This window comes from Belonocnema kinseyi, chromosome 4 (genome assembly GCF_010883055.1).
Source record: "Belonocnema kinseyi isolate 2016_QV_RU_SX_M_011 chromosome 4, B_treatae_v1, whole genome shotgun sequence".
NCBI lineage: Eukaryota > Metazoa > Arthropoda > Insecta > Hymenoptera > Cynipidae > Belonocnema > Belonocnema kinseyi.
In genome coordinates, this window is record NC_046660.1 from 61,261,091 (window position 1) to 61,284,781 (window position 23,691).

The 23,691-nt window shown below is 25.2% G+C and overlaps 1 protein-coding gene across 1 annotated transcript; it reads right to left on the reverse strand.

Annotated features, from left to right (window-relative positions):
* Positions 1–286: 286 nt before the first annotated feature.
* Positions 287–23,360, reverse strand: LOC117170919 (chitotriosidase-1-like). The gene is made up of 6 exons (XM_033357966.1): positions 23,352–23,360; positions 19,281–19,365; positions 13,638–13,932; positions 10,114–10,501; positions 4,851–5,119; positions 287–440 (listed from the first exon to the last, which is right to left on the reverse strand). The coding sequence occupies exons 2-6, from the start codon at positions 19,363–19,365 to the stop codon at positions 287–289; spliced, it is 1,191 nt and encodes a 396-aa protein (XP_033213857.1). The 5' UTR covers positions 23,352–23,360.
* Positions 23,361–23,691: the final 331 nt, after the last annotated feature.

Sequence of the window (23,691 nt, forward strand, 5' to 3'; positions counted from 1 at the left end):
TTATAATTGTAGGAGAAAGGTTGTCATTTATAATACATGGACTTAAAATCAAGCTCTAGGAAGTTCCTTAATTTCAGACAGCTTCTTCAGATTAAAAGAAAAGTTTAAATCATGAAGTTATGAAAGGTTCAAATTTCCTCATTTTACAGACCACAATTAGCAATTTTTCTGTTTCTTTGCGTCCGTAGAAATGCTTTTAGCTTTAGGAATTAAGAATTCAGAAAAACGTTGATTATTAGAGATTTAATAAATTCTTTATTGTTTCAAACAGGATTTATAAAAAAATTTAAAATTTGCGTCCAAGGGCTCGGTTCAAAGCCTTCAGGAGTGGGAATTTTTCTCCTCCACACTTTCCTTCGAAATCGTCTTCATCTACAGTCCAAATCACGGCCCCACCAAGATTCTTTCCCATAGCATATTTAGCCTTTTCCTTAATCGATCTGAAAATAAAAATCAAAATTGATAATTTCAGGGGTGATTGATTTGCCCCTCTCTGAAATCAAATAAATAAATTTATCGGTTTGTCGAAACTGTAGATCTTTTAATTCTTTTTTGCTTTATTCAATCTTTTAAATCTATCTGATATATTCCTAAATCAATTGAAGTCCAGTGAAATCTTTTTAATGTATCCGGAATATTTAAGGGAAATTTGAAAATATTTAAAATATTTTTTCAAATCTTAGAAATATCAATGAAAACTTTGTCAAATCTTTGTCATCATTGAAATCTTTACCTCTTTTTAATCTATGAAATCTTTGTTAAATAACAGAAATCTGTCTGCATTCAGTTCAGTTCATATTTGAAATATTTTTGACATATATTGTGATATTTGTGAAATTATTAACATATTTGGAAAATCTTTAAAGTATTTGTGAAATCATTACAAAAGCATTGAAATCTTTGAAAAATGATTAAAGTTTTTGTAAAGTCTTTTAAATCTATCCAAAATCTTTGAAATGTTTGTGAAATCACAAGGAAATCTTTGTTCTGTTTTTAAAATCGATCTGAAATCTTTGTGAAGTAATAGGAGTCTTTTTTAAATCTTTGAAATCTATCTTAAATCCTAGTGAAATATTCGAAATCTTCGTGAAGCCTTTTCAAAATCTTTGTAAAATCTTTATGAAGTCTTTGTCAAATCTTTTTGAAATATTTGCCTTGTTCAATCTTTAAAATATGTCTGAAATCTTTCTGAAATATTCTAAATATTTTTAAAATGTTCGAAATCTTTAGAAAGTAGTTGAAATCTTTGTAAAATCTCTGTGAAGTCTTTATAAAATATTTGTGAATTTTTAAAAAAATTATACGGAATATTTAAAATATTTTGCAAAATATTTAAAATATTTGCGAAAGCATAAGGCAATTAATAAAATCTTTATGCATTCATTGAAATCTTTGTGCAAACTTTGAAATATATCTAAAATCTTTTATACGTATTCTCAATTTCTGTGAAATGTTTGAAATCTTTATGTAGTCTTTGAAATTTTTGCGAAATCTTTGAAAAATGCTAATATTTTTAAATATTCGGTTATATTTATAGAATTCTTCAAATCATTGGAAAAGCTTTTCAATCTTTATGAAATCATTATAAAAGCTTTGCAATCATTTTAAAATCTTTAAGAAATAATTGAATTCCTTCCAATGTTCCTTCCAAAGAAATCTTTAAAATACTCGTGAAATCATTACGAAATCTTTGTTGAGCCTTTGAAATCTATTTGAAACCCTTATGAAATAATAGAAGTCCTTTTGAAAGCTTTAAAATCTATTTTGAATACTTAAAAAAGATTGGAAATCTTCATGAAATCTTTGAAATATTTGGTAAATTATTGAAGTCTTTGATCATTCTTTAAAAATCTTTGCAAAACATTTTTAATGTTTTCGAAATAATCGGTCATGTTTGTGAAATTATTAAAATTTTTATGAAGTCTTAAATCTACCTAAAATCTTTGCGAAATATTTGAAATCTTTGTGAAATTTTTGGAAAGTCATTTAAATTTTTGTAACATCTGTGTGATGTTTCGTAAGATTTAACATGTTTTTGAAATATTTTGTAAAACTTTCGAAATTATTAAAATCTTTGTAAAATCCCTATAAATTAATTGAAATTTTTGTAAAATCTTTGAAAAACGATTGAAGTCTTTGTGAAGTCTATTAAATCTATCTGAAATCTTTGTAAAATAATATGAGTCTTTTTATTATCTGTAATCTATCTGAAATCTTTGTAAAAGCTTTGTGAAGTCTTTGAAGTCTTTGGGGAATCATTGAAATCTTTGTGAAATCTATGTAAAATCTTTGTGAAATCTATGTAAAATCTTTGTGAAGTCTTCTGGAAATCTTTGTGAATTCTTTAAAATGAATTGAATCTTTGTGAAGTCTTTTAAATCTATCCGAAATGTTTGAAATCTTTGTGAAATGATTAGAAAGTAACTGAAATCTTTGTAAAATCTATCTCATATCTTTGTGAAATAATAGAAGTCTTCAAATATATCTGAAAAATTTGCGAAATATTCTAAATCCTTGTGAAATATTTAAAATCGTTAAAAATTCATTGAAATCTGTGTGAACTGTTTGAGAAATATTTTTTCATATTTTAAATAAATTTCTTAATATTTTGTAAAATTAATCAAATCTTTCAGAAATCTTTGAAATCTTTGTGAAATCAGTGGAAAATCATTGAAATCCTTGTGAAATCTTTGAGAAATGATTGAATTCTTTGTGCAGTATTTTAAATTTATCTGGAAAATTTGCAAAATATTAAAAAATGTGTTCAATCGATTCAATCTATCTAAGATCTTCTTGGAATAATAGAAGTTTTTGTAAAACGATAAAAATATTTTTGAATTCTTTTGAATCTACCCAAAATCTTTAATAAATATTTGAAATCTTCGTAAAGTCTTAATGAAATCCTCGGAAAATGTTTGGTACATTTTGGTATATTTTAAAACATAAGGTAATATTTGTGGAACTATTGAAATCTTTTTTGTAATCTTGGAGAAATGATTAAATTCTTTGTAAAGTTTTTTAAATCTATCTAAAATCTTTTAATCTTTGCGAGATCATTGGAAAATGATTGAAATCTTTGTGCAGTCACTGAAACCTTTTTTCATTCTTTAAAATATATCTGATATCTTTAAAAAATATTTCAAATCTTGTAAAATGCTGTAAATTTCTGTAAAGTGAAATTATTAAAATCTTTGTGAAATAATTAAAAAATCACTGAAATCTTTGTCAAATCTTTGAGAAATAATTGAAGTCTTTGAGAAGTTTTTTGATCTATCCGAAATCTTTGAATTTTTTAATAAAATTTATCAGATTTTGAAATCGATTTGAAATATTTGTAAAATAATAGAAGCCTTTTTGAAAGATTTGAAATTTTCGGGAAATCATTAAAATCTTTGTGAAATCTTGGTAAAGTCTTGGTGAAATCTTTGTGAAATCTTAGTAAAATCTTTCTGGAATCTTGGTCAAATCTTTGTGAAACCTTTGTTAATTATTTAAATACTTTGCGATACATTTGAAATATTTTTGAAATATTCAGTAATAATTCTATAATTATTGAAATCTTTGTGAAATCTTTAAGAAATAATAATTGAAGTCTTTATGAGGTCTTTTAAATATCTCCGAAACCTTTGAAATCTTTCGGAAATCATTGAAATAATTGTCCAGTTTTTTAAATCTAGCTAAAATCTTTTAAATATTTATGAAATCATTAAAATTTGTAGTCAATTTTTAATATATATCTGAAATCTTTGCGAAACACTTTAAATCTTTGTGAAATGTTTGAAATCTTTAGGAAGTTATTAAAACATTTTTGAAATCTTTGTGAAGTCTTTGTGAAATATTTTGTGAATTATTTAAAAATCTTTGTTAAATATTTAAAATATTTTTTTTAATATTCGGTAATGTTTGTGAAATTATTAAAATCTTTGGAAAATCTTTGAACTCTTTGTGAAATCGTTTGAAAATCATTGAAAGATTTTTGAAATCGTTGCCAAATCAATAAAATGTTTTGAATATATTTTGTAATATTGGTAGTATTATTGAAATCTTTGAGAAATAATTGACGAGTTTGAGAAGTCGTTTAAATCTATTCGAGATCTTCGAAATCTTTGTAAAATCGTGAGGAAAGCTTTGTTCAGTCTTTGAAATCATTTTGAAATCTTTGTAAAATAATGGGAGTTTTTTTTTAATTTTTTAAATCTTTGTAATATCTTTGAAATATTTAGGAAATCGTTGAAATCTTTGTGAAATTTAAGTAAAATCTTGGTAAAATCTTTGTGAAATCTGTGTAAAATCTTTTTGAAATCTTAGTGAAACCTTTGTGAATTATTAAAAAACCTTTGCGATATATTTGAAATGTTTGTGAAATATTCGATGATATTTCTAAAATATTATTAAACTCTTTGGGAAATCTTTGAGAAATAATTGAAGTCTTTGTGAGGTGTTTTAAATATCGCCGAAATCTTTGGGAATTAATTGAAATCTTTGTAAAGTCTTTTAAATCCAGCTGAAATCTTTTAAACCTTTGTGAAATCTTTAGAACATCACTGAAATTTGTCTTCAATCTTTAAAATATATCTGAAATCGTTGCAAAACATTCTAAGTCTTTGTGAAATCTTTGAAATCTTTAGAAAGTCATTGAAATATTTTTTAAATCTTTGAAAATCTTTGTAAAGTCTTTATGAATTCTTTAAAAATCTTTGATAAGCATATAAAATATTTTTTTAAATATTTGGTAATATTTGTGAAATTATTAAAATCTTTAGGAAACCTTTGAAATCTTTGTGAAGTCAATATAAAATCATTTAAATATTTGTGAAACAAATTTGGAAAAATCTTGGTTAAAAACTCACTGAACATTATCGTACGCAATAATTTGTTTCTTCTTGTAGATATATGGCACTTTCTGTTCGTCGTCGTACAAATGTTTCCATTTTGGATTATTTTCCAATAGACAAATTTCGTTATATGGTCTGGCACTAGAATTTCCTGCCGAAATTGGTGCACCTCTACCAATTTTGTGCCGATCAGCCAAAGTATAGTTAGTACCATAAAAGGGAATTTCAAGTATTAGCTTTTCTGCTGGAGCACCATTTTTAAGACAATATTCCACAACAGAAGCCTGAGAACAAAATTTTTTGTATACATTATGTGAAGATTAAAAATACCCAACAAAAAAATAAAAAAGTATAGTTAAACCCTTCAATAGCTCTACCTTCTATAGCCCCCCTTCTATAGCCATCCCTTCTATAGCCCTCCCTTCTATAGCCCTTCCAAAAATTGATGCTACAATGCAGGTACGTGTAACAGGAGCTGCACGGAATGCGCAAAATATGCTCAACCTTTTTTTGCTTTGAGAATTTAATGAGAATTTATAAACATTTTAAAAAAGGATTTAAAACATTGTATTTTCTATATTTCTTGATAATAATGACAGTATTTAAATTTCGCGGAAAAATTTATCGCTTGAAATTGGAAAGGGCACTTAATTTAAATAGTAAAAGAAGTGAAAGTAATATAAAACATAATTATTATGCGCATTAAACAGTGTCTTATTCAGGATTGCTAGAATATTCCATTTTCTAAATTCTTATAGGTACAAGGCCAGCCATACATCTAGACAATTAATAATATTATTGCAAACAACATTTTTTGTTTCTAAACACATTTAAAAGACTTTTTACTTGAGTTCTCAAATAAAAAGTATATATTTTGAACCAGAGAAATGAATTTTTAACTAAAATGCTGAATCTTCAACCAATAATATGGAACTTTAAGCAAAACGTTAGTTGAATTTTCAAGGCAAAAGATTAATTTTCTATAAAAAAAACTGCTCATTTTCAAAAAAGTGCATGAATTTTCATCTGAACAAGATTAGTTTTCAACAAAAATTAAACTAGTTAAAATATTTGAAAAATAAAAAATATTTTTTTTATCCAGAAAAAATATTTTTTTAACCGAAAACTGAATTATTACATTTTCAGTTAACACAATCAATTAAAAAAAATGAATTCTCAACAAAATAATTCAATTTTATACCTAAAAGATGATTTTTCTAGCAAAAAAGATACAGTTTCAACTAAACATATAAATTTTCAACTAAAAAAGATAATTTACAAAACAAAACTAGAATTGTTTAATTTGTAATTAGAAAAGTAAATTTTAGACAAAAAAACGTGTTTTTAGCGAAATAAATAAATTTTCAAATAGAAAAATATAAACTTTGAAGCAAAGATGTAATAGTTACCGCTTCAGTTGGAAAACCTAATTTTCTACTAAAACTAAACGATTCTTTAGCAAAAGAAACTAGTTTGTTAACACGTTAATGAATTTTCAACCAAAAATGTAAATTTTTGAACAAATAGTGAAATTTTGAACCCAAATGATTGACTTTCTATTTAAAAAAACAATTAATATAATAGTTAAATTTTTTATAAAACGGAATCAATTTTTCAATTTTTCACAGAAAATGGAATGCTTCTAGTAAATTTTGAACTAAAATGATAACTCTTAAACTAAAAAAATTAATTTTCAACTAAAATCACAAATTTTCTACCAAAAATAAAGAAAAACATAAATTTCCAGTTAGTAAAATAAATTTTCAACCAAAAAATGAACAGATTTTCAACAAGATAGTTCAATTTTTAACCACAGGAATTAATTTTCAACCAAAAGGATGAAGTTTCAAATAACGAGAGTATTCTTGTACCAAAAAAGGCGAATTTTCAACAAAAAGTTGAAATTTCAGTAAAAAATTAATTTTTAATAACAACAAAGTAAATTTTAAGCTAAATAGTATAATTTTTAACCAAGAAGATTAAATTTCTACCAAAAAAGATAAATTTTCGGAAAAAAATGAAAGTTACATTTTCAGTTAAAAAAATAAATTCTAAATTAGTGAAAACTAATTTTCAACCAAATAGATCAATTTTCATTCAATAAGATTAATTTTCTACAAAATAGATGAATTTTTAACAAAGTACATGCATTTTAAACCAACTGTTTGAGTTTTAAAAGAATCTTCGAACAAATATAGGAATTTGTTACGAAACATTTAAATTTTCGACTTAAAAAGATAAATTTTGAACCAAACGTGTGCAAGTTACATTTTCCGTTAAAACAATTATCTTTCAACTACAATACATCATTTTTAATAAAATAATTAAATTTGAAACAAAAAAAAAGTTTTATCAACTAAAATGATGATTAATCAATCAAATGAATTAATTTTAAAAAAAGTACTACTTCCAACAAAGTAGTTGAATTTTAACAAAAAAATGACGAGTTCACAATAAAAACGTGATATTTTATATTTTAGCCATAAAGCATTTTAATTTTATATAAAAAATAGTTAAAATTCAAAACAGAGTTAATTTTTCAATAAATTAGTTTGAATACTCAACCAAAACAGATGAATTTTCAAAAAAATATTTGCAGTTTTTAATCATAATAATAAAATTAACATCAACTCAAGTTTTTCGAAAATTCCCAAACTCTGTCAGGTTAGATTGCATTGCTGTTGTGAGAAAATAAAAATTATCGCAGACTGCGATCCTTCTTAGAAATCCTGCAAGATTTCTTGAAATTCCTGAAATTCATCGGAAATTATTTCGAAATCCCTTTAACTTCTACATAATCATATAAAATCTTTCAAAGTTTCTCGAAATTGACTCGTAATTACTCGTAATTACGTATTTACTTTCTTGATGAAAATTTATATTTTCTGGTTGAAAATTCAACTTTTTGGTTAAACATGAACTTTTTTGTAAAAATATAATATTATTTACTTGAAAATTTCATTGCTTTGTGGAAAAGTAGTTTAATTAGACATCAACTATTTTGTTATAACAACGTCATTGGAACAGAAACTCGATTGTTTTGTTCAAAATTTGTCTTTTCGGGTACAAATTTCATTTTTCTATCATAAAATTCAACTTTTTTTGTTGAAAATTCAACCATTATGTTCAAAAGTTATCTTTTATGTTAGGTGTATAATCCGTTTTGTTTCAAAATAAATTTTTTTAAATCCGTCTTTTGTGCTTGAGAATTTAATCATTTAGTTTTAAAAAAATTATAAAAAGCAACATTTTTTAATAAAAAATTATACTATTTGGTGGAAAATAGCGTTTTTATTGAAAAATTAATATTTTAATTGTAAATTCATATTTGTAGGTCGAAAATTTAATTCTTTTCTTGGAAATTCATTTTTTGTCGACAATTCATATTTTCAGATTAAAAATTAATTTTTTTGTAGAAAATTCGTCTTTTGAGGGTAACGAATTCAGGTATTTTGGTTGTAAATAAACTTTTCTGTTGAAAACTTATATTTTTTGTTATTGACAATTTTACTGTATTGTATAACACTCGTTTTTTATTTAAAAATTTAACAATATGGTCTAAAATTTAATTTTTTGATTCAAATATCATATTCTCGGTTTAGAATTCCAATTCTTTTGTAAATAATAAGTTTCTGACTTGAAAATTCCATTGCTTTGTAAAAAAGTATTTTTTTTAATTAGACATCAACTAGTTTGTTATAAGAACGTTATTGGAGCAAAAATTCAATTTTTTTGTTCAAAATTTGTCTTTTCGGGTGCAAATTTCATTTTTCTAATAGAGAATTCAACTTTTTTTGTTGAAAATTCAACCATTATGTTCAAAAGTTATCTTTTATGTTAAGAGTATAATCCGTTTTGTTTCAAAATAAATTTTTTTAAATCCGTCTTTTGTGCTTGAGAATTTAATCATTTAGTTTTAAAAAAAAATTCTAAAAAGCAACATTTTTTAATAAAAAATTATACTATTTGGTGGAAAATAGCGTTTTTATTGAAAAATTAATATTTTAATTGTAAATTCATATTTGTAGGTCGAAAATTTAATTCTTTTCTTGGAAATTCATTTTTTTGTCGACAATTCATATTTTCAGATTAAAAATTAATTTTTTTGTAGAAAATTCGTCTTTTCAGGTTAACGAATTCAGGTATTTTGGTTGTAAATAAACTCTTCTGTTGAAAACTTATATTTTTTGTTGTTGAAAATTTGACTGCATTGTATGACACTCGTTATTTATTTTTTATTTTATTTTAACAATTTGGTATAAAATTTAATTCTTTGATTCAAAATTCATATTCTCGATGTCGAATTCCAATTCTTTTGTAAATAATAAGTTTTTGATTCAAAATTAAAATTTTTTTCATTGAAATATCGATAATTGTATTGTTCATTGAAAATTAACCTTTTTTTGGTTTAAATGGAACTACTTAGCTGAGAGTTCAACCAATTTATTAAAAATCCAATCTTTTAAATACAAATTTAACATTTTACTTAGAAATTTATTTTTTTCCTTGAAAATTGAACTCTGATTTAAAATTCGTTTTTTTTTCTATGATGCAAATTCAACTATCTGGTAAATTAGTTTTTTACTTTTTAGGTAGAAAATTAATTTTTTTGAAAATTCATCTTTTTGGTTTAAGATTCAGCTATTTGGTTAAAAATGTATCTGCTTGATTAAAAATAAAATATATTTCCAATTGGAATTTTCAGAATTTTGATCCTTTAAATTAAATTCAAAATGACACCTATTTTTTTGTTATTTAAAAAAAAAATATTTCCCTATTATTCCTCTATTCTCGTGAAAAATCATTGAATTACTTGTATTATGTAAAACTGAAAGTCTTTAACAATCGAATAACTTTAGAATTGGTGACAAGTAGTATACCTAGACCGGTTCTGGGACAGGGTTCTGTTCCCAGATAATCAACAGTAAACCAGTGGCTGGTCATTTACCGACAGTCGATAATGATCCGTGACTGTGATAAAAAGTCATTATTCGGTAAGGTAGATTTCTTTCTGCCTTAAATTCGATGGCGACAACAATATACGATATATCGATTTAAAAATCGATGTCAGGTAAGGCTGGTATCGACTGCTGACATCTTAGATAGAACACGAACCATTATCATCTGTCGATAAATGAGCGACCAGAGTATTATTGTTTATAAATTTCAATTTGCAGCCTTTTAAAGATCTTAATTTTAAATAGAAAAGAATATATCATTTCTAGCGAGAACCGTCTTCTTTTCCTAAATATTATTTTTGGCCTATAAACGTACTTACAAGGTTCAATTTTTTTTCCTGTGCACTTTCTTTTGATGAAGGAAACAGTGCAGCATTATGATAAACTTTTTTATTCGTATCAGTGGAATTGTGAGAATCAAAAGTTTGCAAATTTATAAAATGTACATACTTAGATACTCCATTGATATCATATATATCAGCAATCGTTTCTTTACTACCAATTTGCACCGATAAAATGAGGCTTTCTTTATCGAACTTTGCTCTGAATTCCTTTAAGAGCGAAACGAAATTCTTCTTATCAGAAGAATGTTTACCATCTTTATCTGGAAAATTCCAATATAGCTCTATTCCATTGAATTTGTATTTTTTCACGAAGTCAAAAACATTATCCACAAGTTTATCTCGCAGACTCGGATCGGACAGTAATCTATAAATTAGAGTTAGAAAAGTATTTATTTTTTATTTTTATTGATCAGTGAGGTTGCACTGAAATCCAGGTGAATTCTCACTGATTATTTTCAGGAGGATAACGTTTTATGAATTTCAGACTATGATGGAACAAAATTTTACCTGTAAAAATTTGACTTTCAATTTTTAGTGTTCAATTCCCGAAAATTTGTTCGTTTTTCGGAAAAAGGAATTCACTCATTTTTTTAATTTAGTCAAAATTTACCCGTGCACACATGCTTCTCAAATTAAAGTGGTATTTCAAATAGGAAAAGCTTAATTTTCGAGAAAATTTAATAAAGTGAAGAATTATTATTTTTTAGGAGAAATTATACAGTTCATGAATTTTGAGAATAAATTCCTTCATAAATTTTATAAACATTAAAACAATTTTTATTTTTTTAACAATTTTTTTCCGTTAATCTTTTACAGTAATTAATTATACAATTGACGAATGTTGAGAGTAATTTATTTTTCAACCGTGTTTGGCAATTGTTTAAACTATTAACATTTGTCTAAACAATTTATTCTCTTTAAAGCACAGAAAGTTATTATTTTTTAGAATTAATCACACCATTGAACTTTTAAGGATTCACAGGATAAAAATATGGTATGAAAACTAAAATTATTTAAACAATTGCTAAGTATGAAAAAAATCACTTTTAATTTCGTTCATTGTGTCATCAATCCCATAAAATAATAAGTTTTGAAGAATTAATAGGAAAAAATTTGTTTAAAAAAATGAATATTATTTAATAATTATCAAATATGTTAAACAGAAACTATTATTTTTCACATTCATCAACTGTATAATTTATCTAAAAAAATAATAATTTTTTACAATTTACAAGCAGAAAATTCCTTGAACAACTAATGATTGTTTAAACAGCTGAAAATAGTTTCAGAATATTTTAAAACATGTGACTTATCGAATTAAAATGATTAATTTTGAGGTTATTAGGGAAATACAGATTTTAGCATTAACTTTACATAAAACTGATATTTCAAATTATTTGGGGCATTTTCCAGACACAATACAAAATATTTTTGGAATGAAATTGCTTTTTTTTAAATTTATATTTATGGGCTGAAAATTCAACTTTTTGTAAAAAATTCGCTTTTCTGTTTGTTTGAAATTTAATTTGTTAACTGCAAATTTAACTATTTTATTTTTATTGAAAATTTATTAATTTCAGTTGAAAATTCATGTAATTTGTTGAAATATTGTCTTTTTGCATGTAACGCTTAATTGTCTTTGTTAAAAATTTATCTTTTTGCGAGAGCGATTTGGATAAAAATTCATGTATTCTGTTGAAATATAGTACTAAATAATAAAAAATTAATTCAATTAATTGATAAAACAATTATTTGCAACTGAAAAATATAATCAAATAGTTGAATTTTTAAAACAAAAAAAATGAACCAAACAGTTGAGTTAAAAACCATGTAATTAAACTTGTAATCAAGAGAGACAACTTTCTGTTTAAAATTTGAATTTTCAACCAAATGAGAATTTTTTAGAAGACAGTAGAATTTTCAAACAATATATATAAATTATGCATCCAAAAGGACGAATTTTTAACAAATCATTTAAGTTTCAGACCAATAAATGACCTTGTAACCAAATATATTTTATTTGAGAGGGACTTTAAAAAAAAATAGTTCAATTCTAACCAAAAAATATTAATTTTTAACCAAATTATTGAATTTTAAACAAACAAAAATTATCAATCTAATAGTTGAATTTACAACCAAATAATTAAAACTTTATCTAGAGTGTCTTATTTTTACAAAATGAGTAAAATTTTAAACAAAAAGGATTAGTTCTCAACAAAATTAATGAATTTTCAACTAATTAGTTTAATTTTAGCCAAAGAAGATTATTTCTTAAACAAACCGTTGAACTGAAAGAAAAGATTAACCTCCAGTCAAATCAGTTGTACTTTTAAACAATAAGTTCAACCTTCTAGGCAACAAAAATTTAGAATACAATCTTTTTGTAAAACATTATTCACCTAGGTTGAACATTTATGTTTGAAGTTGAAAAAAATTCGTTCTTTGAATTGAACATTCAACTGTCTTTTAAAAATAATTATTCGGTTGTAAATTCAAATGTTTGGTTGATAATTTTTTTTTTGTTACAAATTTCACTATTTGGTTAAGAATTTAAATAATTTGCTGAAAGCTAATCTTTTCAAAAAATTCAACTAAATTTTTTAAACTTATTCCCTCTTGATGGAAACTTTAATTATTTGATTGTAAATTTAACTTTATGAGTCAATTTTCTTTTTCCTTAATTTAACTATTTCCTTTAAAATTAATTTTATATGGGTGAAAACTCATATATTTAGTCAAAAATGTAATATTTCGTTGAAAATTCTTTCATCTTCTTAATTATTCATTTTCTCGTATCAAAGATTAAAGTATACGGTTCAAAATAAAAATGATTTAAGCTGAAGCTTAATCTTTATTTTTAATTTAACTATTTGCCCTTTTAGATTAGAAAATTATATTTATTGGTTGAAAATTTCACTGTCTTCTAATAAATTTGTCTTTTAGACTTGAATATTGAACTATTTGGCTAAAAAAAAAACATTTTTTGTAACTTAGTCCATCTTGATTAGAATTTAATTATTTTGTAATATAAATTTCCATAATTGATCATTTTTATTATTATTAATTTTAATCAATATTTTGTAACCTTTTTATAAACTATTTCGCAAAAAATGCAACTATTTTCTAAAAAAAGTAAATCTTTTTGTTTAATAATTAAACTATTTTCCTTAAAATTCTTTTATTTTTCTTAAAAATCCAACTATTTGGTTGTAAATGTACGTGTTTGGTCTGAAATTATTTTTGAATCATTTTTAACCATTTCTTTCAAAAAACGTATTTCTTTTCTGAAAATAGATTTTTCGTTAAAAATTCATCTCTCAGGGTTTAAAAGTAAACAGTTTTTTTAAACATTTGACTTTCCCCTCATTATTTCCCTATTTTCGTAAAAAAATCACCATATTTCCCCTGTTTTGGGATATGTATTTAGGAGCTGGAAATCCTGTATTTCAATGATCGCAAATTTGTTAATTTATCGTAAATAAAAATATAAAACTTATTACTTAGAATAATCTTCATATCCCTGACTCGGTAGAACATTCCACATGGGGAGCATGGAGATTAACGTTTTCAAAGTTGGGTGTTTTTTCCTAAGTTTATTAAACTTTTCAAATCCTTTATGACTTGTATCCTGTTCTGGATTGAGAACGACAACAGTAGTGTTTTTATCAAGTCCAGCCCAATTGTGATATAAGTGAGTGCAAAGTGGCTTATCAACGTTCTTTAGATTTAACGGGAGGTTCGGCATTTCTTCGATTGGCTTATTATCATAATGTTGATAGTAACAACCAACCATTTCTGAAATTTAATAATAAGAAAAATTTAACTCTAAAAATAGTAATATTAATTATTTTTTAAATCAAATTTTTCCTAAACAAAATATCTTTGCTCCGCTGGGAATCGAACCACAAAACTTCCGATTGCCGGTCGGGTGCTTTTCCCTTAAGCTATACAGAGATCGAAAGAAGAATCCTTTTTTCAGAAGTATATGCATTATTTTTCCAGGTTTTACAATTAAAATTTCTCAAGTAATCTGGATTATCATCAGAGAAAAGGAGAAATTCTTAACGTCTTTTCAGACGAGATCGAAATATAAATTTAAACTTTTTTCTGAAAAAATATCTTCTCCTTCGCTCCGCTGGGAATCGAACCACAGAACAAAGAATTTGGAATATGTATGGGTATTTAAAAAAGTTCTAGGGAATTTGTTAATAGATTTTAATAATTTTAAGAGATTCCAAACGATTTTAAATAATTTTTTGATATTCGACAAAATTCCAAAAAAATTTCAAAAGATTTATAACTATTTAAGGATTTTTAAATATTTCATAGAATTTGAAATATTTAGGTATACTTTAAAAATTCCTAGGAATTTATTAATAGATTTAAATAATTTGAAGAGATTTAAAAGAATTTCATATATTTTATGATATTCTACAAAATTCTAAGGTATTTTGAAAAGTTTTAAAAGTATCTCAGGATTTTAAAATATTTCAAAAAAATTTAAATGTTTAAGTGTAATTTAAAAACTTCCTTGTACTTTCTTAATAGATTTTAATAATTTGAAGAGATTCCAATAAAGTATTTTTAATATTTTTTGATATTCTACGAAGTTCTAAGGAACTTTCAAAAGCTTGAAAATTTTTAAAGGATTAAAAAAAATATCAAGCATTTTGAAATATTTAAGAGTATTTTAAAAAATTCCAAAGAATTTGTTGATATATTTTATTAATTAAAAGTAATTTTAAAGGCTTTTAAAGATTTTATGATATTCTACAAAATTCCTTCGAATTTTCAAAAGGTTCGAAAATATATGAGGATTTTCAGATATTTCAAAGAATTCGAAATATTTTCGAGTATTTTAAAAAATGCCAAGGAATTTTATTCCTAGATTTTAATATTCTTAAGATGTTTCAAAGCATTTGAAATATTTATTGATATTCTACAAAATTTCATGGAATTTTTAAAATCTTGAAGAGCTTTAAAGGATTTTTAAATATTTTAAGAAATTAAAACTATTGAAGGTTATTCTAAAAATCCCAAGGAATTTGATAATAAATTTCAATAGTTTCAAGAGATTCTAAAGCATTTTAAATATGTTTTGATCCTCTATAAAATTCCAAGGTATTTTCAAAGCTTTAAAAGTTTTGAAGGATTTGTAGATATTTAAAAAAATTTGAAATATTTAAGGATATTTTAAAAATTTCAAGGAATTTGTTAATATATTTTAATATTTTAAAGAGATTCCAAAGTATATTAAATCTTTTTTGAAATTCTACCAAAATCCAAGGATTTTTAGAGCTATAAAAGTTTCAAAGAATTGTAAAAGATTTCAAGGAATTTAAAATATTTTAGGGTCGTTAAAATAATTTTCAGAAACTTTAATAAAGAGTTTTAATAATTTGAAAAGATTCCAAATCATTTTAAATATTTGTTGATAATCTACAAAATCTTAAGGAATTTTCAAAGCTTTAAAAGTATTTGAGGATTTTTAAATATTTCAAAGAATAAAATATTTTAAGGTATTTGAAAAAATTCCTAGGGATTTATTAATAAATTTTAATTGGATGAAGAGATTCCAAAGCATTTCCAATAATTTTTGATATTCTACAAAATTGCAAGGAATTTTTGGAAAGCTCTAAAAGTATGGAAAGATTTTAAAATATTGGAAGAAATTTGAAATATATAAGGGTATTTTTGAAAATTACTACGAACTTGTTAATAGATTTTAATAATTCAAAGGGATTTAAAAAAATTTTATATTTTATTATATTTATTAAAATTCCAAAGTATTTTCAAACTCTTTAAAAGTGTTAAGAAAGTATTTTAGGGTATTTTAAAAAATTCGAAGAAATTTTTAAATAGATTTTAATCATTTGAAGATATTCCAAAGCACTTTAAATATTTTTTAACTTCTAAAAAATTCCAAGCATACGCTTTAAGAGTTTCCAAGGATTTTAAAATATTTCAAAGACTTTGAAATGTTTTAGGGGATTTAAAAAAATTATGAGGAATTTGTCAACAGATTTTTGTAATTCAAAGAGATTCCAAAGCATGTGAAGTATTTTTTAATTTCTAAAAAATTCCAAGGAATTTTCTTAAGCTGCAAGAGTTTCGAAGGCTTTTAAAATATGTCAAAGAATTTGAAATGTTTAAGGGTATTTTCTTAAATTCCAAGGATTTTGTCAACAGATTTTAATAATTTGAACGGATATAAAAGGATTTTTAAGATATGAAATAAGCTTTGAGAAATTTCAAATGATTTGAAATATCTTGAGGTAATTTAAAAGATTCAAGAAAATGTTAATAAATTTCACTAATTTGAAAGAATTTCAAAGCATCTTAGTCTATTTTTTTTACAATTCTAAGCAACTTTCAAGAGCTTTGAAAAGTTTTAAATAATTTCAATAGATTTCAAATGTATGAGGAAATTTTAAAAGATTCCGAAACATTTTTGAATAGATTTAAATTATTTTTAAGAATTGCAAAGAATATGGAAGATTTTAGTTTTAAGAAATTTTGTAGTATTTAAAAAACTTCGGGTTATTTTTTAATTTGCCAAGGAGTTTTCAAGAACCTGATGAAAGGCTTCATTGGATTGCAAAATAATTTTGCGTATTCTTAAAAATTCAAACGTATTTTAAAGAGCTCTGAAAAGTTTCATTCAAATTCAAAATATTTTAAATATGTTACGATATTAATTAAAATTCCAAGGAATTGACGAAAACTTTAAAAAGTTTTAACGGATTTCAAAATATTTAGAATAATTTAAAATATGTTAAGGTAATTTAAAAGATTCCAAGGAATTTTGTAATAAATTTGGATAATTTGAAGGGATTTCAAAGGATTTTGACAATTCTATGGTATTTTTGAAATTTAAGGAATTTTCAAGATTTTTCAAAAAATTCAAGGTGTTTCAAAAGCTTTTAAATGACTGAAAATATCTTAAGCCATTTTAGAAGATTCCATATGATTATTCAATACATAAAAAAAATTTGCAGATTTTCCAAATGATTTAGAAGATTTAATGGCATTTTTAAAACTGCCAAAGAATTTTCAAGAGCTTCGAAAAATTTAAAAGGATTTACAAATATTTCAAACGGTTAAACATTTCGTAGGATGTTTTGAAAAATTCCAAGTAATTTTTTAATAGATTTAAATAAATTGAAAGAATTCTTCAAAAAGAGAGAGGAAGATTTTTTTAGGAGTAAACTGAGAGGACGGAGGAATAAAGGAAATGAGTAGAAATAAGGGGAGGAGAAGTAGGAGAATTAAGGGGGATATAAGGGCTGCGGAAATTGTAAAATCAGGTGAAAGTAATGGAAGGAATAGTAGAGAAAGTGAGGGGCGGGTTGTCAGGGAAAGTTAGGGGATGAGTAGTGGGGTTATTGAGGGGTAAGGAAGTAGAGGTAAGTGGGAAAGAATTAAAAAAGAGGAAGTAGGAGAAGCGAGAAGTTAGAGAAGAGGTAGTAGGGAAAGTGTGGGAAAATGATGAGAGGACAAGTATCGGAAGTTAGTGGAATTTAGACAGATAAGTAGGGTTAGTAGGGTTAAAAATTCAAATGAAGGGTAGCTAGTCAGGGAAGGGATGGTTAGTAGAGTAGTGCGAGTAAGTGGGAGAGGGGAAGTAATGCTTACGGAAAGGAACTTGGGGAACGGGCGTGTTAGCTGAGGAAATGAGTAATTGGTAAGTAAAATGAGTAGGAGAAAGTAAGAGGAGGGTACGCATAGCACGTAAAAGAAACCGACAGGGGGAGGAAGTAGGGAAGCTAGGAAAAATGAGATGTAGAAAATAGAAACAGTATGGTAGTGGTGGGAAGTAATGGCGGTGGAGGTAGAGCGAGTGAGTGGAAACAAATGGAGGAAAGATAGGTTGATGGGGAAAAATGTTGCGAGAGAAAGTAAGGGGAAATGAGGAAAGTTAGAAGCAGAGAAATTGAGAAGCAGTGAGGGTAGAGGTGATATAGAAAGTGATGGGAAGGATAATAGGGAAAGTGAGGGAGAGAAAGTAGAGCGAAGTGAGGGAAAATGAGAGGAAGAAAGTATGCGAAGCAAGGGCAAGTGAGAAAAGAGGAAGTATTGAAAATGATAAGAGAGCAAGTAACGGAAGTCAGTGGAATTTAGATAGAGAAGTAGAGGTAGCAGGGAAAATAATTTAAATTGAGGTTAGCAAATGAGGGCAGTGAAGAGAGGGTCAGTAGAGTAGTGCAAGTGAGTGGGAGACCAAAACCGCTAGTTGCAAAACGGAACGAGTAAGAGAAAGTCACGGGATAGAAAGTATGACACATGAGAGGAAGTGATGCAGGGGAAGAAGCGAAACTAGGGAAAATGAGATGTAGAGAAGAGAGACAGAAAGAGTAGGACTAAAGAAAAATTATGAGCAAGAGATAGGGTAACTAAGCGAATATTAGTTAATCGAAAGTTAGCAAGATGAGGGAAAACGTAATAAGGAGAGGTGAGGGGAAATGAGAGAAGTAAAAACTAGAGAAATTGAGAAAAAGTTGGGACTGGGTATGCCAGGAAAATAGGGGGAGGCAGAAGTATTGGAGTTTAGGGGAAATAAAGGGAAATAAGCGGAGAGTAAGTAGAAGTAGTAAGGGAAAACTAGGGATAGGAAGGAGTGGAAGTAGGGAAAAATAGAGAAAAAGATCAAACTTGTGGTGGTTATTAAGGGAAGTGAAGGGAGGTCTAGTAGGGTAGTAGGGATGAGTAGGGTTAGGGGAAAGGTAGCTGTGATGTGTATTAGAGGAGGGGGACTATAATCTGGAAAAGTGAGGAGAGGAAGAAGCAGAGAAAAAAATGTTGAAAAGGGATGAACTGAGAGGTGGGGATGTAGAGGCGAGAATGGAAAGTAGAAGTAGTAAGGAAGAGGGAGGTCTTAATAGGCTACTTTTTCACTTTTTCCAAATAAATGAGAATTTGGAATTCCTAAAAATAATAATTTAAAAATTAAAATGATAATTAATTAAAAATTAAAATGATAATTAATTAAAAATTAAAATCATAATTAATTAAAAATTAAAATCATAATTAATTAAAAATCACAGCTTTGCAGCCACCCAGATAGCGGAAATAAAAATACATTTCACTCTTTAAAATAGTTTTGAGGTGTACTTGTAATTGGTATAACATGATATGTCACTTACTCTCATTTTCAACAGCAGGTCTTGACCCGTTTATGTTTAAAGCAAAAGCTGAGCATATTGCAAGAAAAAATATGAAGCTATACATCTGCAAGAAATTACATTTAAATATTATAAATTCAGTGAATAAATTAACATTTACATCAAAATATCTTAAATTCTAATAGGCCCGAGTGGGGGGGCTTCACATGATAACTTCTTGAGGCTCTTCACTTGGGGTGATTGCTAGAGAGATTGATCAGCACCCTGGTTCGGAACAGTGTTGCGGGAGGAATGTGTTACTTAAATAAATAACATGGAAACTCTAGGTCAATATAAAAATATCTATACCCCCCCCCCTGCCCACATTACTCCCTTGGTAGGCGAAATAGTGAAGCTTACCCTAAAAGAAAAATGGATTAATGTTATAATTAATAGCGCGCTACGCACGTGCAGTTTTTCGATTCTAGGCAAAAAATTATTTTTATTCAAAAAAATTTTCGAATGACTACTTAGTTTTTAGCTGAAAATATGAATTTTCAACATAAAGGTTCTTTTTCAAACACAGAAGACAAATTTTCAACGAAAAATGTAATATTTGATATTTTAATCCAAACATTTTTTTATGGTAAATGAAAAACAGTTGAATTTATGAAAAATAATTTAGAATAATATAGTTGAATCTTTGTCCAAAAAAAGGATTTTCCTAGCAGAAAAATTAATTTTTGTTGAAAAATAATAATTTTTAACCAAATAGTTACACTTCGAATCAAAGAGATTAATTTTTTACTAAAACGAAACATCTTAAACAAAAAAACATTGATTAATATTAATATTAATAGTTAATTTTTAGCTAGCGGGCTTGGAATTCCGCAAAATCAATTCGTGTATTACATCAAAGTGGACTCTTTTGCAAGAATTATATAAAAATTGAAAACCCTAATTTTTTGCAAAAATCGATTTAAAAAAAGATTTTAAGTTTAAACCATAAATTGCAATTTTAATTTGATTATTATGAAATTTTCACCAAAAGAAACGAAATTTCTACAACAAATTTGAAGTAAAAAAACTAAGTTTAGAAAAATTATTATTTTAAGGGAAAAATCATTACTAAAACAAAAGAAATTTTATTACGTATTAATTTTTTTACTTTTTAGGTTCATTTGCTTTAAAGTTAGGTATATAAATAAGTTTATTCTAGGTTTCTCGAGAAAATTTGAAATGATTTCTAAAGATTTCAGACATGTAAAAAATGTATCTAGAAATTTATTTTTTCATTTTAAAGGATATTAAAACATTTACAGAAAAATTAGGATCAGTCTCCAAAAGATATTTTGGAGTATTTAGAGCTTAGAAAACATTAAAAAACGTTTGACATATTTTCGGAAAACTTCCAGTTTAATATATTTTAAATTTTTTTTTCAACTCTAAAATTCCTCAATATTTTTGGCACGGACTCAAATTATTTCTAATATTGTTTTAAAAATTTCTAGATTCACTTTGGACAATATTTCCTTTTAATTAACTTTTCAATATAAATCAACATTAAATTTTTTGTTAAGTATTTTGAAATCTTCAACAATCTACACCTTGTAATAGGTGTTTTCAAATTTTTTTAAATTTCACATTCTTTTTGTAATATTTTCAAAATTTCTATATATCTCTAAAGTTGATTGGGATTTTTCCCACTTTTTTAAATTGTGTACAATTAAAAGAATTGACTGAAAATCTTCTACATTCTATTGGTACAATTCGAGCAATCTTTTGGAATATTTTTAAATCTTTCTAAGCATTCTTTTAACAAAAAGTTTGCAAAAGAATAAATAGTGAACAATTTCCTAGAAATCTAAAGACAATTTTTATATTCCTTTGAAACCTTTTAAATTGATTAAAAATCTTTGAAAGTTTTGGTTTAAAATCTCTAAAAATTTACATTTTGGTTTCAATTTCTTGAAATCTTATGTTATTAAACAAATTTTAATAATTATGAGTTTTAGATTTTTTTAAAGTATTAATATTAAATAATTTGTAATGAAAAACGCTTACAATAAAACAATTTTAGATTGGAAAAATTATGAAAAAGACGATATTTTAAAAGCTTGACTTTGAATTGATTACACAAATTTTTCAAAGATGAAATGTTAACTTCAGTATCATTTCTGCCATTCAAATGGACAAATTTTCGATAAAAAACTTTCTAAGCTTAAATGTTTCTAAAAAACGTTTTTAAATGAAGAATTGCCAAAAGACAGAATTCTAGAACTTCGTTTCACAACCATAATCCTTGAAAACTTTTTGTTTAATAACAGAATCTATTTCATAAATTTATTTGAAATGAAACATTTTTTTATTTTAAATCAACCATTTTTTTTATATCTCCTACTAAAAATCTAACAATTTTAAGCTATGTGTATTGAAGTTAACAAAAAAATTAAAATAATACAAATATAGGATTGCTACAGTTCCAATTTTTAAAAATGCTCATTTTTGAGCCTTTCAATTCGAATTTTCTGTTTTCAAATAATTAGAGCATAATACGAATTAAAAATAAGTAGCAGATCATTCCTTAATTTTTTCAGACATAAAAAATACATAAAATGAAAATATTTTTAATTCTTTAAAAGTTAAAAAAATACAAAGCAAGAATTAATATTGATATTTTTAGTATTAGTATTTTTTATTAGTAAGATGAAGACGGAGGGTACACACCCTGTCATCCTTTTAATTTTATTATTTAACGACTCAAAAATTTTCAATTTCAATATATAAAATCCTACATAATATGACTAATGGGACTACATAATGTGAATAAGGCTTTTGCCTTACCAATACTAATTTGTTGTTTCCCAGACGTTAAATTAAGAAATTTTACATTCCGAAATTCTTTACATTACAAAGTAAGATTTCTATCATTCAAATGTATGAGATTGCACATTTTTAAACCTTTCTATTTGAAATTGTTTTTTTAATAATCAATATCTAACAAATATGAAATAATTATTAGATGATTCATAAAAATGTTTAGTTAAAGAAATTACGTTGATAAAAAAATAATTAATAATTTCAAAAAACAATAACAAATAAGATTGCTATCATTTCATTTTTTGAAACTAAACATTTGTAAGCCTTTTCATACGACTTTTTTTTAATCATCAGTATCTAACAGAAATATAAAATAATTAACAGATGGTTCTTAAAATTCTTTCAGACAGAGAAATTTGATTAATTTCAGAAATAAAAAATTAATTTAAAGTTTTTTAAAATAAATATTGCAAAACAGGAATATAAAATAATTAAAAAATGATTCTTAAATTTTTTTCGGAGAAAGAAATTAAATTATTTAAAAATTTTTTTATTAATTTATAAGTTTAAAAAAAATACAAAATAAGATTGCTATAATTGCACATTTTGAAGCCTTTCAATTCGTAATTGTTTTTTTTATTAGTAGAAACATTAATTGAAATTTTTTAAAAAGAATAAAATAAGATTGCTATAATTCCAATTTTTAAAATTGCACATTTTTAAGTCCTTCAATTCAAAATTACCCTTTCTTTTTAAAATCAGTACCTAACAGAAATATAAAATGATGAAAAGATGATTATTTGAAAAAATTAGAAAAATTAATTAAGTTATTAAAATATTAATTAAATTTTTTTAAAGACAATAACAAATCAATGTCTCCATTCTATACTGCTCAATGTCGCGTTTAGACAGTGTTCCGCGGCACGTCGCGTCGCCTAAGTGCCACGTGGAACGATAAGGAATGGTAGCATTGAAATAAGATTGCTATGATTCCAATTTTTGAAATTTCACCTTTTTAAGTCTTTTGAATCGAAATTGTTTGTTCTTCAATCAAAATTACACAACAGGAACATAAAATGATAAACAAATGATTCTTAAAACGAATTTGCCGACAAAGAAATTTAATTAGTTAGAAAATTAATTAAAATTTTTTTTAAATAATACCAGAGAAGATTGCGATAATTTCAATTTTCGAAATTCTGTATTTTCAAGCCTTTTTATTCCATTTTTCGTGAATATTCAATAATTAACAAAAATGTAAAATCACATACAATTTATACTAAATAAACTTACCTCTAATTTCTCGAAATGTTTTCTAAGAATATCGAAAAAAGACGATACTTTAGTTTAATGTACAGGTGTTTTTATATTCTCGTGTTTATCTCCAGGAATGCCTGATTCACGATGCTGTCATTACTAGACAATTTTTTACATCTTGGGCAAATAAATCTCTTGTAAGGTATGAAAATAGTTGAAAGTGGAGCTATAAACTTTTTGGAAAAGTAATTTTTTTGACGACGATTCACCATTTTCTTTAAAGAAAACCTTGTTTCTTGTTCAAAATTGAACAATTTTTAGAACAATTTTTTTGCAAATTATTATTTTTTTAACTAAAAGATTAAATATTCGACGT

Excerpts from the sequence above, each read along its gene's own strand:
- LOC117170919 (XM_033357966.1), bottom strand. The coding sequence starts at position 19,365 with ATGTATAGCTTCATATTTTTTCTTGCAATATGCTCAGCTTTTGCTTTA. Across the intron at positions 10,502-13,637 it reads GGATATGAAGATTATTCTAA|ATTACTGTCCGATCCGAGTC; the intron begins GTAATAAGTTTT and ends TCTAATTTATAG. Across the intron at positions 441-4,850 it reads ATTGCGTACGATAATGTTCA|ATCGATTAAGGAAAAGGCTA; the intron begins GTGAGTTTTTAA and ends TTTTATTTTCAG.